General features: G+C 36.4%; 1 protein-coding gene across 4 annotated transcripts in view; it reads right to left on the reverse strand.

Annotated features, from left to right (window-relative positions):
• Positions 1 to 15,079, reverse strand: part of LOC105078622 (membrane cofactor protein) — a 35,272-nt gene extending 20,193 nt beyond the window's left edge. For 2 of the 4 annotated variants that reach the window (XM_074351907.1, XM_074351908.1), the window contains exons 1-5: positions 14,820 to 15,079; positions 8,581 to 8,769; positions 8,146 to 8,248; positions 1,850 to 1,935; positions 847 to 1,044 (exon numbers count right to left, since the gene is read on the reverse strand). In XM_074351907.1, coding sequence (XP_074208008.1) covers positions 847 to 1,044; positions 1,850 to 1,935; positions 8,146 to 8,248; positions 8,581 to 8,769; positions 14,820 to 14,940 — 697 coding nt within the window. In that variant the 5' untranslated portion in view covers positions 14,941 to 15,079. The remainder of the gene's footprint in view (positions 1 to 846; positions 1,045 to 1,849; positions 1,936 to 8,145; positions 8,249 to 8,580; positions 8,770 to 14,819) is intronic. The other 2 variants (XM_045504505.2, XM_010967198.3) reach the window with 1 other exon arrangement.
• Positions 15,080 to 18,353: the final 3,274 nt, after the last annotated feature.

Raw genomic sequence — 18,353 nt, forward strand, 5'->3', positions numbered from 1 at the left:
GGCATTTCATACTACAGGTACTCTGCTAAACGATGCTGCTTTTGCTGTCCCACAATTTTGATATATTAATATGTTGTGTTTTCATTTTTATTTAATTCAAAACACTTCCTAATTTCCGTGAGACTGCTTCTTTGAATCATGGGTTACTTAGAAGTGTCTTGCATACTTTTCAAATATTTGGATGTCTAACATATACCTTCTTTTGAGTTCTACATTCATTCTATTATGATCAGAAAATGTACTGGTAATAGTTTCAATTTTTTAGAAATGTGTTAAAATTACTACCTAAAATATGGTGTTAGAGAATGTTCCATGTACACTTGAAAGGAATAAATATTTTATTATTATTTTGTGGATCCTTCTTTAAGAGTCAAAGCCCCTTCAGTGTCTCCCTGCTTTTGATCACTGTGTAACGATTAAACATTGTTGTTTAAGTAAGTTTCGTCTAGAGTTTAACAATCTTATTAGTCTTTTACAATTTACCATTTCCTGTGCCCAGAACTTTCAGAGGTCTTGTAATACATGATAAAACTTTCTAATTTTTAAAGCCAATATGTGCTGAGTTTTCTGATGCTTTCAAACAAACAAACAAAAATCCTAACTCATACGTATCGCAGTAGTTCATGATGTGTAAACTGGAAAGTGAAGGACGTGGGGTGACAGGTGGGGAGCTCTACAACTAGAACTATTTTTTATTTGATTTGACCTATATTAGATTAACTTGGAAGTCAATTTAGCAGGAGGAGCAAGTACATATGGCTATTTCATTTACTTGTTGGTAAAACTATTTACAAAGTGTTTCCGCAGTATTTACACATGAAGAAGGAAATAAATGGAAATTATTACCTTTACACTGAGGAGCGTCACTACTCCATGTGTCACTCCCAACACAAACAAGCCTGCTCTCTCCAACAAGTGAATATTCATCTGGTCCACTCGAAGGATCACAAATATAAGTTACTGCTTCATTATATTCAAAAACATCCTTGTGGCTATTGGTGTATCTTCCATTTTCTATTTTTGTAGGTGGTGAACACTTAATCTCTTAAAAAGGGGAGAAAAGGGCATGAGGTAAAGGTAAAAGATCGATGGTATTAGTAAAGTCCCATGAATTGCCTTTAAAAAATTTATTTACATATGATCTATAAGCTAGTTGTGAATCCAACATCCATTTAGAAGAAAGTCTCTATGTGAAAATATATTATCCTAAGTTTAAATCATTAATATAGAAATTAACTTTTAGAATAAAACTTGTTTTCTTAAATACTTATATAAAACATGAAATACATACATTTACCTGCAAGGGTATGCTAAGTTTTGCTATCATCATAAAAGGTGCTGACAATATAATGCTAAAATATATTTGTGATTAAAAATACAACTCAGTGCTAGTTGAGAAATACTTTATGATTTATAAATATCCACTCACTAAATTGGTAGTTCACTTTAATACCAAGTATTACTGTCATTTTTCACTGTCATTCTTATAAGCATATGGTGAAATTTTCTAGAGGCTACAAATTGTGTGATTTTGCAACAGAGTGAGTCCAGATATTAAAGAAAGTTGGAAAACTGTAAAACAATGTCACTATTCTCACTTTTGGCTTTGGAAAATTTTGATTTTTTTTATAAAAATATATTGCATATATTAGCATGTATTAAGTTTACTCTTCTTAAAAATGAACTAATAAATAATTATTTAAAAATCTTTTCAGTTTTAATTTCAGTGTAATACATATTAAGAGACATAACCCACATAAAGTAAAGTTCTTTGGTGTCTATGTTAATTTAAAAGCCAAAAAAAATCTGAGAACTGCTGCTCTATAGTCTAAAAAGAGAACATGCTTACTTTCACATATTGGAGGATTATCATTCCAGGCCACAGTATTTTCAGAAATTTCACAATGTAGAATTTTTTCTCCAATTATGTAAAAACTATATGAGAAAAGAAAAGTTACTATGTTCTTTAGCAAATACAAGATACACTTAATAAGGAAAACATTTGTATATGGCTATTTTTCTGCACTATAGTAATTTGAGGGAGAAGTTTCTTTAAAAATATAAATGGAAGTGCTAAATTTGCAACTTAATCAAATAAAGAGATTCTGCATGTGAATACACATTGGCCTACAGCAAGATGTCCAAATTGCTCTGTAATGCCTGTCAGTCTGGCCCTCTTTGCTGTCTCAGGCAAACGCATCACACATTCACTTCTATGCTTTTGCTCACACCATTCTGCTCAGTGGGGACTGAGTAGAGAGATCAAGCTCTAGAGCTTGCCTGCCTGCATTCAAGTTCCAGCTCTGAGACTCACTTCTTATTTGAGCTTGGATGAGTCCCTCAATGTTTCTTTTGCTCAGTTTCCTCATCTACGAAAAGGAGAATAATAGTACATACCTCATGTGACTGTTTTGAGGACTGGGTGAGTTAGCATCTGGCACATAGTGAGTACTAGGTAAATTTAAGCTCTTATTAATACTCTTTAGATCAGGATACAGGCATATCTGATCTTATGGTTCTTCACTTTATTAAATTTCTAACAAACGGAAGTTTTGTGGCAATCCTGCACTGAACAAGTCAATGGGCACCATTTTTCCAACAGTGTTTGCTCACTTTGTGTTGCTGTGTCACATTTTGGTAAATCTCACATATTTCAAGACCTAAACAGAGCTGAAGAATATGATAATTGAAATAAAAAATACACTAGAAGGGTTCAACAGCAGATTAGATAATACTGAATAATGGATTAGCAACTGGGAGACAGAATAGTGAAAATCACTCAAGCTGATTAGGAAAAAAAAGAATTTGAAAATGTGAGGATGGTTTAAGAGACCTCTGGGACAATAAAAAAAGTATACTAAATAATTCACATGATAGACACCCCAGAAAAAGAAGAAAGAGAGAAAGGAGCAGGGAACTTATTTTTAAAAAGAGTAGCTGGAAACTTCCCTAACCTGGAAAACATGGCATGAGACTAGACATCAACTAGAAACAGAAACACATGGAGGCTAAACAATGTGCTACTAAACAACCAATGGATCACTAATGTAATCAAAGAAGAAATTAAAAAAAAAAAAAAACCTGGAGACAAATGAAACAAAAACACAATGATCCAAAATCTATGGGACACACCAAAGGCATTTCTATGAGGATAGTTTATAGCAATACAGTCTTACCTCAGGAAGTAAGAAAAATCTCAATTAAACAACATAATCTTACACCTAATGAAACTAGAAAAAGAACAAACAAAACCCTAAGTTAGTAGAAGGAAAGAAATCATAAAGATCAAGGCAGAAATAAATGAGACTAAAACAAATAGAAATGATCAATGAAACAAAGAGCTGGTACTTTGAAAAGATAAGCAAAAGTGATAAACCTTTAGCCAGACTCATCAAAAAAAAAAAAAAAAAAGGACCCAAATCAAGAAAATCTGAAGTCAAAAATGAGAACTTACAACCAACATCCCAGAAATACAAAGGATCATAAAAGATTACTATGAAAACTATATGGCAATAAAATGAATAACCTAGAAGAAATGCACAAATTCCTAGAAATGTACAATCTCCTAAGATTGAACAAGGAAGAAATAGAAAATACAAATTGACCAAATATCAGTAATTAAATTAAATTACTAATAAAAATACTCTCAATAAACAAAAGTCCAGAACCAGATGGCTTCACACAGGGGAGTTCAAGCAAATATTTAGAGAAGAGTTGACATCTATCCTTTTCAAACTATATTTCACAGCACAGGGAATATTGCCAATATTTTATGATAACTATAAATGGAGTATCATCTATTAAAATTCTGATTCACTATGTTGTACATCTGAAACTAATATAATATTGTAAATCAACTATAACTCATTTAAAAAAAAAGAGTTAACACCTATCTGTATCAAACTATTCCAAAACATTGAAGTGGAAGGAATGCTTCCAAAGCATTTTACAAGACTAGCATTACCCTGATATTAAAACCATACAAAGATGCCACAACAAAAGAAAATTACAGACCAACATCCTTGTGAACACAGATGCAAAAATCCTTAACAAAATACTAGCAAACAAATTAAAAATATTTGAAAAGTATCATACACCACAATCAAGTGAGATTTATCCTAGGGATGCATGAATGGTTCAATATTGCAAATCAATGTGATAGACCACATTAACAAGTTGAAGAGTAAAAATCACAGATTATCACACAGATTGCAGAGAAAGTTTTTCAACAAACTCGACTTTTATTTATGATGAAAATTCTCAACAATGTGAATATAGAGGGAATATACCTTAACATAATAAAGGCCATATATGACAAGCTTACAGCTAATATCATAACCACCAGTAAGAAGATGAAAACTTTTCCTCTAAGATAGGAACAAGACAGGGATTCACACTCTAGCCACTTTTATTCAACATAGTATTAGAAGTCATTGCCACAGTCATCAAACAAGAAAAAAACATAAAAGGAATCCATATTGGAAAGGAGGAACTAAAACTGCCATACAGAAAATCCTAAAGATGCTGTCAAAACTCCCAGAACTAAAAAATAAATTCAGTAAAGTTGCAGGATACAAAATTAATATACAGAAATTGGTTGTGTTTCTATATACTAACAACAAACTATCAGCAAGATAAATTAATAAAACAATTCCATTTATAACTGCATCAAAAGAATAATGCACACAGGAATAAACCTAACCAAGGAAGTAAAAGACCTGTACTTAGAAAACTACACACTGTGATGAGAGAAATTGAAGATGACAGAAAAAAACGGAATGGTATACCACACTGCTGAATTAGAAGAACAAATATTGTTAAAATGGCCATATTCCCCAAGACTATCTACAGATTCACTGCAATTCCTATTAAAATACTAACGGCATTTTTCACAGCATTGGAACGAATTCTAAAATTTGTATGATAACATGATAAACTCCATGTAACCAAAATAATCTTGAGAAAGAACAAAGCTGGAGGTATAACACTCCTTTATTTCAAAGCACACTTTGAAGCTACAGTAATCAAAACAATGTGTTATAAAAACCAAACACATAGATCAATGAAACAGAATAGAGAGACTGGAAATATACCCATGCTTATATGGTCAATCTAGGGCAAAAGAGGCAAGAATATACAATGGGGCAAAGACAGTCTCTTGAATAAATAGTGCTGGGAAAAATGGATAGATACATGCAAAAGAATCAAACTGGACTACTTTCTTAAACCATAAGCAAAAATAAAATAAAAATGGATTGAAGACTTAAATATAAGACCTGAAACCGTACAACTTTTAGCAGAAAACATAGGTAATATGTTCTTTGATACCAGTCTTAGAAATATTTTTTCAGATATGTCTCCCCTGTAAGGGAAGCAAAAGCAAACATAAACAAATGGGACTACCTCAGACTAAACATTTTTCACACAGCAAAGGAAATTATCAACAAATGAAATGGGAGAAGATATTTCTAAATGATATATCTAATAGAATGCTATACTCAAAATATACAACTTATACAACTCAACATAAAAAAAATGGGCAGGGCACTTGAATAGACATTTTTCCAGAGAAGACCCACAGATGGCCACCAGGCATATGAAAAGATGATCAACATCTAGTCATCAGGGAAATGCAAAACAAAACCACAATGATCAATCATCTCACACTTATCAGAATGACTGTGATCAAAAAGACAACAAATAACAAGTGTTGGTCAGGATGTGGAGAAAAAGAAAAATCACGTAAGTTGATACAGCCATTTTGGAAAACACTATGGAGGCTCCTCAAAAAGATAAAAATAGAACCTCCATATGATCCATCAATTCCACTTCTGAGTATTTTTCTGAAGATAAGAAAACCATTCATTCGAAAACCATTAATTCGAAAAAAGTATATGCACCCATACGTTCATTTCAACATTCTTTAAAACAGCCAAAATATATATGGTAGCAAACTATGTGCCCTTCAACAGAATGACTGGATTAAGAAGATGTGATACACACACACACACACTGGAATCTAGCAGTCATAAAACAGGGAAATCTTGCCATTTGCAACAACATGGATGGGCTCAAAAGAATATTATGCTAAGTGAGATAAGTCTGACAGAAAAATACAAATACTGTATTATTTCACCTACATGCTCAATTTAAACACAAAACAAATGAAGAAATACAAAGAAATGGAAACAGACTCCTGTTACAGAGAACAAAAGGGTGGTTGGCAGAGGAAAGGGGTGGAGGGAGGAGTGAAGAGGGTGAGGGGAATTAAGAGGCACAAACTCCTAGTTACAAAAGAAATAAGTCACAAAGATGAAATGTACAGTATGGGAGAAATAGTCAATAAATTGTAGTAACTTTGTATGATGACAGATGGTAACTAGACTTATTGTGATCATTTTGAAATGTATAAAAATATCAAAATCCTATGTGGTGCACCTGGAACTAACATAATTTGTAGGTAAATTATTCTTCAATTGAAAGTAAGAAGACATAAAATAAACAACATAACTACTATATATAAAATAAATAAGCAAGAAAGTCCTACAGTATAGCTCAGGGAACTATATTCAATACCTTGTAATGGCCTATAAGGAAAAAGAATATAAAGAGAAATATATATGTGTATATATATACACGTATATATGTATAAATGAAACACTATGCTATACACCAGAAATTAACACAGCATTGTAAATCGACTATACTTCAATAAAATGGAAGAAAATAAACAACCTAACTTTACAACTTAAGGAACCAGAGAAAGATAAACTAAACTCAAAACTAGCAGAGGGAATTAAAGTCTTCCAAACCTATTCTGAGACCAGTATTACCATGATACCAAAACCAGATAAAGATATTACAAGAAAGCAAGCTACAAAATAACATCACTTATAAACACTGATACAAAAATCCTCAACATAATGCTGGCAAGCAGTTCATCAATGTATAAAAAGGATTAAAAACTATGACCAACTGAGAATTATTTCTGAAATGCCAAGATGGCTTAACATATGAAAGTCAATCATTGTAATTAATATGCCACATCAACAGCATGAAGGGAAACAAAAACCCAACATGATCATCTCAATTGATGCAGAAAGAGCATTTGACAAAATTCAACATATTTCATAATAAAAATATCCAACAAACTAGGAGAAGATGGAAACTGTCTCAAAATAATAAATGCAATACATGAAACGCATAGCAAATACCACACTTAATGGGGAAAAGCTAAAAACTTTTTCTCCAAGATGAGAAAAGGCAAGGATGGCCACTTTTACCACTTCTATTCAATATGGTGCTGGAAGTTCTGGCTAGAGCAATTAAACAAGAAAAAGAAATAAAAAGCATCCAACTTGGAAGGGAAGAAGTAAAATTATCACTGTTTGCAGATGATATAATTTTATATTTATAAAACTCGGAAGATTCCTCACATACACAAAAATATTAGAACTATTAAATGAATTCAACAAAGTATGATTAAAGCAAATATTTAAAAACCTGTTTCATTTCCACACTGTATTACATTTACCCTCTAAATTAATATTTAAAATAAATGCCCAGGATCCCCAATACATATTATTAAAGAAATTTTGTAGAACAAAAGCTATTATTAAATATTCAGTACTTCTTTTTGAGATGCTTCATTCGTTTGTAGCAGTCTCAAAAATAAGGTTTTCCAACTAAGAGATTATCATCAACATTATGGTCTGGGCTAAGCAGGTCAATTTAGATCTGGTAAAACTTTACAGATTATCTCAATATAAGAATATCTTTGGTTGGCAACTCTACCTCCCATTTCCATAAGCCCCACTTCAACTCTGAGAATTGGCCATTTATACAGGGTACACTTTATTGCCAAGAATAAAGTTACCATGATTACTACATTTTAATGCTTAAAATAGGCTTATTATTACATATGGTAAGTATTATACAGTTTTGCTTTCCTTCAATTTAAATTTCTTTCTAATTACCCACCTTTTCAGTCTTCATAAATTAGCAAGAGTTGTTTGGCTACAAGTGTGACATCACATAGAAAGCAAAATGAAATCAACTTTACAGGAAATGCTTAAGAAGAATAGCAATACAAAAATGGAATTAGTCACATTCAACCTTATTTCCTCTAAGAAGCATCTTACTTACCCCTCATTACAAACAAAATGAGCTTGTGTACCAAATGCAAAGCTTTCATTTACGTAGATAACTTGGCCATTAACAGGATCTCCTAGATTAGGACATAATTTTCCTAAAAGAAAATATTCAAATTTGTTGTTTTATACCAATTTCAAAATAGATTTGAGTCAAATTCAGAATTCTACATCGCTTGCTTGAATTCATGGGAATCTTATTATTTACTTAAATATGATTTTCCTTCTTTACTATATGGCCAAACATGATTCACACTTACCCAGGCAACCAATTGCGAAGAAGATTCCTTGGGGATTTTTTAGCCTAAACAATTGCATTGCCATCTAAAACCTACATTCACACGAGAAAAGCATTACTGCAGTAGTAGAATACACATGCTAAGATGTGTGAAATTCTCCAGAGCAATAAAAAAAATTTTTGTTTACTTACGTGTACAAGCCTCCATTAGTGGTGCCCATGTATTATCATCCTGACAAACTGTGGAGGTGGGAAGAGGAGGAAAAATGGGCTTGTAACCTGGGCGACACTCATATTTTACAGTTTCTCCAGAACTGTAGCTGGGTTTAGCTGCACCTCGGAGCTTCATAGTTTGAAATCTTGGTGGACTATCACAGGCATCTAGGTATAAGCGAGTAAGAACATGAAAATGAAGCACTTCATCTCATTCACCAGTCAGGGACTGCGGCCCTGGCATCAGTTAGGTAGTGTGGAATACATAGAAAGGCTCTTGGCAAGATTTTAAATTCTTTTGGGTCCCATGCTTTTACCCAAGTGGTGGCAGCAGTGGAGTATGTGCCTTGCTTACTTTAAAGAACAACCTATTAGCTTTTGGTTTGTTGGGGAACAAGGCGAACTTTCATTCAACAGTAAATTGAAGAGAGGCATCAGTGTTTTTGTTTTTCAAATATACATAGCTACAGGTATGCATCCTTTCCACTTCTTTCTAAATTCATCTCAAAACTGCATTATTTTCTTATAGTATATAGCACTCTGTTCGAATTACTAGTCCATAATTTTAAACAAAAGCATATGATCACTTATCACTTCAGGCTCAGTTTCCTCTCGGAATACAACGTCTTAGAGGTCAGGGATCATATGTTTTCTTTTTCTACTACGTTCTGTAGTCAGTTGATACTCAAGAAATGCTATGGTAAGAGGTAAATGTCAAATGAGCATTGTGGATTTCATAGATCAAAATCAATATGGGCCAAAGTATTTTAAAAATATAACTTCCTTTCATTTGTTTCACATTAGTAAATTGAACATTTTATAAATAAATGGACACTCTTTAAATATAAAATTTTACTACTTTGAATAGCCTTACATAAAAAAATTGCTTTCTTGAACATTGCTGTAGACATAATTTAATCTTCCTTTACTGATTAATGGATCATGTATTCCCTTAGAAGCTCCCTGAAGTAGCTGTTTGGGCTGTTCATCCAATATATCTTAACAGTAAGGCTGCTATGTTGCTATGCTTTTAGAATTTTAAACTTCTGGTCTTTTTTGGGGGGGTTCACCCCTAGAATAATTTCATTCCTACTTCAGCAAGTCCTCTTCCCTTTAATTATCTGTCCACTTGAAAACCTTATAAAACTGCTAGAGAATTAGGTTAAATAATGTGATGGAGACACATCAAGTCCTTAAAGGGCTAAAAGAATGCAGAGGGACTCTCCCGTAAGGCTAAGGACCTAAGGAGAAAGGACGTAGACCTGTTTTGATGCCTGAGGAACACTTTCTTTCTTACTCCCTGGATCTCTGTCTTTAGACTTAGAGATCAATCAAGAGAGAACTCTAAACAAGTGACATGTTACCCTCCTTTCCTATTGTATTCTAAGTTTTGAACTTCTCTCTCCAAACACTGTACAACATTTCATTGCATCAGGTCCTGAAATTGTTTCAACAGTTAGCAAGTGTTTTCAACGTTTCCACTGTGCTGAGCTTGATACATGAATAGTCCTCAATCAACTGTCCCCAAAGAAAACAAAGGCAAAAAGCAAACAAAAAGGTATAGTTATTAAAAACATTGTTTAAAGAGATTAGCATAGAGTTGAATTTTATTAATAACATTACATTTACTGAATGCCCTGAATCAGACATCCTCATTTTACAATTGGAAAAAACATGGGCTAGAAATACTACATAATTCCGTTCTAGATAGAAATATATAACATCGTTCTAGAATTTCCTGCAAGCATCAAGAAAGAAATCAAATTAACAGCATGCTCATAATTAAATTATACAAGTGTCCTTTGTTTTATACATTCAGTTTCAGTAACTATCTTGAAAGCATATAATAAAGAAAGAATTTCTAATATGACTCTCATATATAGTGCTTTGTATGGAGAAAGAAATGTCAGTTGGATGGTTTAACCCATTCAAATAACTGGAAATATTTCTTCCCAGTAACAAGCATCATGAAAGACATGCTTTCAACGATGTGCAATTTAGAATGTTTGCTTTGGCAACCAGTTGATTACATGCTTTATACACTGTAATAATTGCGTCTCATATCACACGTTTTTTATCATCAAATTTCTTCTCTTTCTCAGAACATTGAATTGTCTTCCTGTGGAGACTTTCAAACTAAACATTCCTAATTCCAGAAAAATAGTCTCCTCACTGAGTTTTTATTTTTAAGACACTTTACACATTATTATTAAGCTGCAATGCTCTACTTTAACAATAGATGCCATTACATAATATGATTGGCTGCATTCAGAAAATTCCCCAATGTTACAGGTGAGATTGAGGAAGGTGAAATAGTGCTCTGCTATGAATCAAAAGGACTGTTTGTTTTCTATACATCTGCAAAAATTGTGCAAGCACACTCTACTTGCATGCAAATACTAAAATTAACTCTGACACAAGCACACACCCACACCCCTGCCCAGCTGGTACCTTCAGAGAATCATGGTCTCTGACCCAAAATGGAACCTCAGCAAAACCTGACCATCCTGCTGCTTCTCCACAGTCTGCATAACCCATGTTAAAACTTTCTTTGCTTTCCCAAAACGCGAATTGAACCTATCAATTTTATTTCTCAATTCCCACTCATTCATAGGCCACTTAAATTACTTTCAAAGTCATTAAGTAGCTTCCTTTTTGGTAAATTCATTCTAACACTTGCTGCCTCAGTAATTTTAGTTACCCTGACTCTAACACCTGGAGCTATTGATCACTCTCTCCTGCCTGAAAAGCTCTCTCTCTCCTTGGTTTCCAGGTAGCAAACCACCACCTCGTTTTCATCCTGTCTTCTGTCTACTCTCCCTTCTCTGCTCGATTGGATACTGTGATGTTCCTCATGGGTTGTTTGAGGAACTCTCTTGATTGCATTCTGCACCCTCCTCCTCCAGGTGAGAATGTATACTCTCATGACATCATCACCACCGAAAAGAGCTGCTTCTCAAATCCCCTTCTCCACCCTCGATCTCATGTCTGGTTGTGGAGTCTATGTATTCGATTGCTCTGCGCTGGGGAGCCTGATGTGAAGCACTGACGCCTCACTCCTTGGGGAGAGCTTCTGCAACTGTAATTATGACAATTGTAATGACAACGTCCGTTTATGGATCGCCTATCCGGAGGTAGATATCTTGACTAAACAACATCTCTGCCCCACCTATCCATCTCGTTGTGGTCCCTTTTTTACACCTCTAGTTGTAGAAGATCGTTTCTATTAGTCTTCAGGTTTTTCTCATCAGTAGTCACTTTGTAAATAGTTGTAATTTTGATGTACCCCTGGGAGGAGGTGAGCTCAGAGTCTTACGATTATGCCATCCTGGCCATTCCGTCTTCCAGATACCGTTCATTGGCTCTCTGATGCCCTCATTATAATGTCTAAGGTTTCTTGACATGGTTAATGAGAGTTTTAAAATCTATCATTATCAGGATCCTGCTCACTCTTGCACACAATATTCAGTTTCGTGTAGTGCCCGTTAAATTACTTAACTTACTGCAGCACGCTCGACCCCCATGCACCATGTCACTTCAGCTTTGACCACAGACCCTGCTGTTCCTGCCACCCACTCATCCTTCAGTTTCATCTCAGATGCCACTTCCTCCTTGAGACTCTTGACATCTCTCACTCAAAAAAATTGGTTGTGTCCCCATGATGTCCCAATTTACTTCTTTTATGCCCTTTTCAAATTGTAATTATTTATTGTTTATACTCCCTACAAGTCTGTAACCTTCTTAGGACCATGTCTCATTCATCACTGCATTTCTAGTGTCTCGTGCCAGAGCTGAAGGAGCACTGTTACCAGTTCTACACACTCTTGGAGCAAAATTCAAATTCATTACTGTTCAGCCAAACTATTCCAGAAATATCTTCAAATCATCATTTTTTTTCACTGCTAGTTTGTGCCTTTCTTCAAATGTTTTTCCTTGGTTTAGTTACAGACATTTCCCTTTATCAGAGTTTTCATTTCTTTCATGTTAAAATATTTATATGTTTTATTACTTTATTATGAACCCATTCTCCATTACTGCTGTAATTAGAAATGGTATTTTAACATTATCAAAGGTGAACTCCAAATATTGTGGGCTATATTTTTTTCCTTAGACATGGCAATGAAAGATTCCAGAACTTGTTTCTTAAAACAATAGTGATGGTATTAATCATCTTAGAAAGAGAAAAGTCAGTTGCTACCTGTGCCAACAATTATTTTAAGTATTTTATTTCTGTTCGGAGAGCTCCTTTCAACATTTCTTATAAGAAAGGTCTGGTGTGGAACTCCCTCAACTTTTGTTTGTCTAGGAAAGTATTTTGCCTTCATATCTAAATGATATCTTTGCTGGGTAGAGTACTCTTGGGTGACAGTTTTATCTTTCAGTTTTCTTGAGAATGTCATTCTGTTCCTTACTGGTTTTCTGCTGAAAAATCTGCTGATAGTCTAATGAGGGTTTCTTTGTAGGTTACCATCCTTTTTTTCCCCCCTGGCTGCTTTAAATATTCTTCGTCATTGACTTTGGACAATTTCAATGTGTGTCTTGGAGAAGGTCTTTTTCCATTGAGGTACTGAGGTTGTTAGATGCCTTCTTAGCTTCATGAAATTCTATATCCAGTTCCTTCCCAAGTTGAGGAAGTTCCTAGTTATTACTTCTTTAAGTAAACTCTCTGCCCTCTTCTCCCTCTCTTCTGGGATATCCATTACCTTAAGGTTGCCATACCTTAAAAAGTTGGATAGCTTTTGGAGAATCTTCTCATTTAAAAAAATATTTTATTTCTCTTTCGTCTCTTACTTGTATAGTTTTTAGATTTCTATCTTTGAACTCACTAATTTTCTATTCCTTATGGTTTCCTGTATTTCCAGTGCTTTCTAACGCATTCTTCATCTCATTTGTTGAATTCTTCACCTCCAGGAATTCCGTTTGGGCCTTTTTTTATTTTTAGCATTTTAATCCTTGTGGTATAGTATTAATTCTGTTTGTTAATTTTATTCCTGAGTTCATCGAACTGCTTTTCAAAGTTTTCTTATGGTTCACTGAATTTCTTCATGACAGCTAATGAATTCTCTATCAGTTAGATCACAATATTCCTGACTTTAAGTTTAGTTTCTAGGAGTTGTCATTTTATTCTTGGTACAGTGTTACTGTGGTTCTTCATAGTTCTTGATGATGCTTCATGGTTCCTCTGTCAGTGCCTCCGATGTAGTGAACACCTATTTGATTCTAATGATTCAACGGGTTAGAAATCAGAGGCCTTTCTTTTGTTCTCCAGTTGGTGGCATTATAGCACAAGCTTTTGGTTTCTATTACCTGAGCTGCCTCTGGTAATATTTGCAAGTGGGCACTTTTCATCCTCTACTGCCTCTGTCCAAGGTGTTAACCTTATCACTCCTTATGCCTCCGTGACCGTTGGTGCCTGGCAGCCGCTAGTGCCACTGGCATCACCACATAGGTCACAGGTATGGTGGGTTCTTCTGCCGCATCTGGCATCCTAAGTCACACCTCCATCACTGCAGGGGGACCGGAAGGGTGGGGCTGTAGCTGGAGTCCCACCCAGAGCCTGCTCCCACCTGAGCGCTAAATGCAAAACATGAGCGTCCCAGCCCCACACAAAGCAAGCACAAGCTTTCATGCCCCACAACCAGCACCACTGGGCTGGCCAATTCTACAAAGAACACACCAGATGCCATCCCGCAGGGTCTCCTCCAGACAATTTCAGCAGGGCACAAACACTCCACTCACAAGGCATCACCCCTCCCAGAGAACACAGGGCAAACCCTCCGCACAACACAGCACCAGACTAACAATATCCCAAGCACCTGGGTACTCAAAAGCAAGCAGTCTACCAGCACCAGATCTGTGTTCCTGTCCAGAATTGGCTCAGTCCTGGAAACCCCCTACAAGCTTTTGCTTGGGACTCCACTTGGCCCCAGTAAACCCTGGCGGTGCCTACCACCCCGCACTGCTCAGTGCCCATCACCAAGAAAATCTTCTCCTTGGACATTGGGTGGTCCCCATTCCCGTGGGTCCCCGCACAACACAACCCAGGGACACTCTGGCCAAGCTTTCTACCCCAACTCCTTAAGACCCCAGGTGGACCCAGCCCCGAGAGTCCGACCCAAGCCACCAAGCAAAGCTCCCCCTTCCCTCGGCTCTGGTAAGCTTGCCCCCTGACCCGCTCCACTTCGCCTCTGGTGCGCACAGGCTCTCCAGGCACCTACCGGAGAATATTGGTAGCAGGAGCACTAGGGCCGTCAAAAGAATCCCAAAGAAGCACCAAGTCAAAAGGGGACTCTCAGGGCGGCCAGAAGGTGCCACGAGCGATGTGTAAGACGCTGCCATTTTCGAGAAGATCAGCGGGGGACAAGATCAGCGGGGGACCAGCCCAGCGGAGATCTTTTAAAGATCAGTTAACAGACGCAATAATCCCCGGATTCAGTGTCTAGCGCCGATGCAGGTGGGCGTGGCCTGGGCCACTGCCGGGTGGAAGTGAGGGTCTGGCGGGGCCAATGGGCGGGCTGTAAGGCGGGGCCTCGGCGCCGGGGAGGCTCTCAGGCCTGCGGAGGGGGCGCCGGCCCAGGCTGGGGTTTAACCCTCCCTGGGCCAGGTCAGCTTTGAGCCTCATTCTTGAGGCATGACTGACTCTGGTTCCTCCCTCTGCAGACTTACCTTGCGGTTAATGGCGGGTTCACCGCCGCTTTGTAAACAGACTGTTAACCCCCTCCGAGGTAGGAAGGGTGGAAAGAAATCTAGGGTTGGCACGGTCATCATTGTCCCTTTTCCGAAACACCGGTTTAAAGAAGAAAGTGCATCGACCTGAGAATAGAAACCTGGGGCCTAGACAGCGGGTCACCATGGGGCAGACACTCCTCAAGACTCCACACTGGTCCTGGGCACCTGGTCAGTATTTGGCATTAGTCAGGCGTAATTCGGGAAAATAGTTGAGATTTCCGTGGTTGAGTATCTGCTCCAGAAGTCTCTCATGGCCTGATAGATTTCAAGATCACGAGAGGTTTGGCCATTGCTCTCCCAGACGCTAATGTGTCTCCCCTGTACTCCTAGGAGAGCACCCTGGGAAAGCGAACTATTAAACAACACCAGGTCATTATCATATTGGGTCTCAACTCTATGGGGCCCTTGCTTTTGAGCAACTAAATACTTTATTGAAGATGAAATATACATGCATGAGAAAAGTAAGGACGGGTGTATTACAAATTCTTGGGAATAATGAATGTCATTAGAGTTGTGATGGTAAGGAATTGGTTAGATGAAATGGATAAAGGAGAGAACTTTTCTGTTGAAACAATCTCTCAAACAACGCTGGAGAAATAACAGTAAGCAAGATTTATTTGTGGAAGTGTAAGTAAATCTGTATGACTAGTAAGTGAAAAGTAACAGGGCTGGTATTAAAGAGCAAACAAAAAGAGTTGACATTTTCTTCCTATTAGTTGCCAAAGAATAAAAAAGTCAAACAGTGTGAGTAAACATATTGGAAGACCAACAAACTCATACTTTTAGTTTTTAATGTAACTTTTTTGTAGGTTAAAAGTTTTGAAATGGCATGACTTTTGAACTGCCAGTACCACTTAGAGTTTATCATAAAGAAATAATCAAAGCTGTGAGCAAAGATGTACAGTTTTGGAAGAAATTTAAGTCTTATGTGTCTAGTAATAGAAGTAGTAAGAGCTTATGGTAGGTAAATTATGGAATTTATGAAATTCAGTGCAGCAAGCAGTGTAAAAAAATCAATGTAAGAAACTATGATATATCTAAGTGGAAAAAGCAGACTCCAAATCACTATATACATTTTACCATTTCTTTTATTAAAACAAAAGTAATAAATGATACAGATAAAACAGATCAGCTGGAAATATGCCCCAATTAACCAATACTTGACAGGATTATGGACATTTCTTTCTTAATAGTTTTCTGTATTGATCCTATGTTATATTTGGAATCAGGCAGAAAAAAAGTTATTTGCATTCAACCTATATTTCAACTACTACTTTATTCATAGAATGGTGGGGAAAGACCCCTGTATCACACAGAATAAGGTATGAGAGGATGGTGGGGAAATGGAAATTCTCCCTATAGACCTCAAATGCATCACCTGGAATTACAAAATTTTATATATATTGAAATAATTTTATATCTGAGATGTGCCAAAGATATTCTGGGTTCAACAAACCATAGAATTTCCTCTTCATCCCAGATCAAGAAAAAATTTTGAATTCTTAGTAAAGCATATAAAACACAATGTACAAGTGTGATGTGTAAAATAAAAACACCTCAGTGTCTTGGATTATTAAATCCCAACACTCCATTATAACACAGTTAAAAGAGATGTAATTAAGGAGATAGTAAAGGCAAAGGAAAGTATAATGAGGGGGAATTGTCATTTCTGTTCATTCTTAGGGTTGTGAAGAGTGATAGAAATGTTCTGCGGCTCAATGTTGGCGATTATCTATGAAAAGAAAGAATCTATTTATTGTTCTCTGCAGCCATTTGTACACAATATTATGTGTAAGTTATACCTCAATAAAGCTGGAAAAAACTTTCGCATCTATTTTTAGACTTGAAGTAAGTTTATTTTTCCCATGGCAATATTTAAAGATAGGGAAAGAAATATGGTTAGTTTTTGATTTCCTAGTGACAGGTGCTCCATTAGATTCAAAGGTTGGGTTTTATGAAACTTTCTTTCAATCAGTGAAATTTCTATACCTGGGGTTCATCAAACCATCCTAAATAGAATTGAAGACTATCACTAAATTTCTTTAACTTATGTTCATTTAACCCAACTGAGTCTCCATCTGACAGGTTCTGAGCTTTGTTCCTTGTTTTTCTGGTCAAGATCCAAGCCAGGGATGGAGTCTTCTTGCTGTGTGGGATAGTTCTACACCTTTACTAGGTGCATAATAAATACCCATTAAATACTAAATGAAATAAATGGGTGTAGCTTTCAAGTGCATTTAACATGTCTCTGCCAATCTTCCCCCAGCGTGGACTTACAAATGCTGGGGAAGTTCTGAGAGATTTTGATTTTAATAATTTGATAATCTAAACAAAGTAGGGTTTGTCTTTGAAAGAAACAAACTACAACTGTCTGCACAGAAAACTCTTCTAAATCAGGCATGGCAAGCTGACCTGTGAAGTGAAGCTACTGTCTACCTGCTAAGCTTGAGGTCATTTTAGTGACTGAGCTCCAAGACTGTGAACTTCCTAATGTCCTGAGAGGACTAGTACTCAAGAGTTCAGGCTTTGAGTGAAGTAGGGGCTTAAACACCAGTGGTTCCTCCAACTCCTCTAAAGATTTTGTCAACTGCTAAGAGAAAATGAGGAGAGAAAGGAGAATATGCTTGTTTGTAGACCAGGTTTGAAGCTATGTGGTCACTCTCTTGTAGCTTTAGGAATGGTGGCAGGGTAGAGGTAGGTGTCTGGGGGTGTCATTGAACAGAAGCCAACTTTGTTTAATAAAACAGTGTTAGATGATATTTTGGTGCCTAAATTGGTATATTTACATTTTGCTTTTCAGAGGCAGGGGTAGCAGCCCAAAGGGACCTGTGAATGCTCTCTGAAGAGGCTTTCCCTGTCATGGTGGCTTACAAGTTAGGTATTTGTGAAACTCTGAAAGAGAATGGCCAAACAGAGGATAGTTAAGCCATTGTTTTAATGTTGGCCCTGGGAGCTCTGCCACCTTTACTTACAACTGCCATACAGTTGATCTTCTTACTTAGCTATTACTTCAAGGGCATTAA

Source organism: Camelus bactrianus, chromosome 23 (genome assembly GCF_048773025.1).
Source record: "Camelus bactrianus isolate YW-2024 breed Bactrian camel chromosome 23, ASM4877302v1, whole genome shotgun sequence".
Taxonomy (NCBI): Eukaryota; Metazoa; Chordata; class Mammalia; order Artiodactyla; family Camelidae; genus Camelus; species Camelus bactrianus.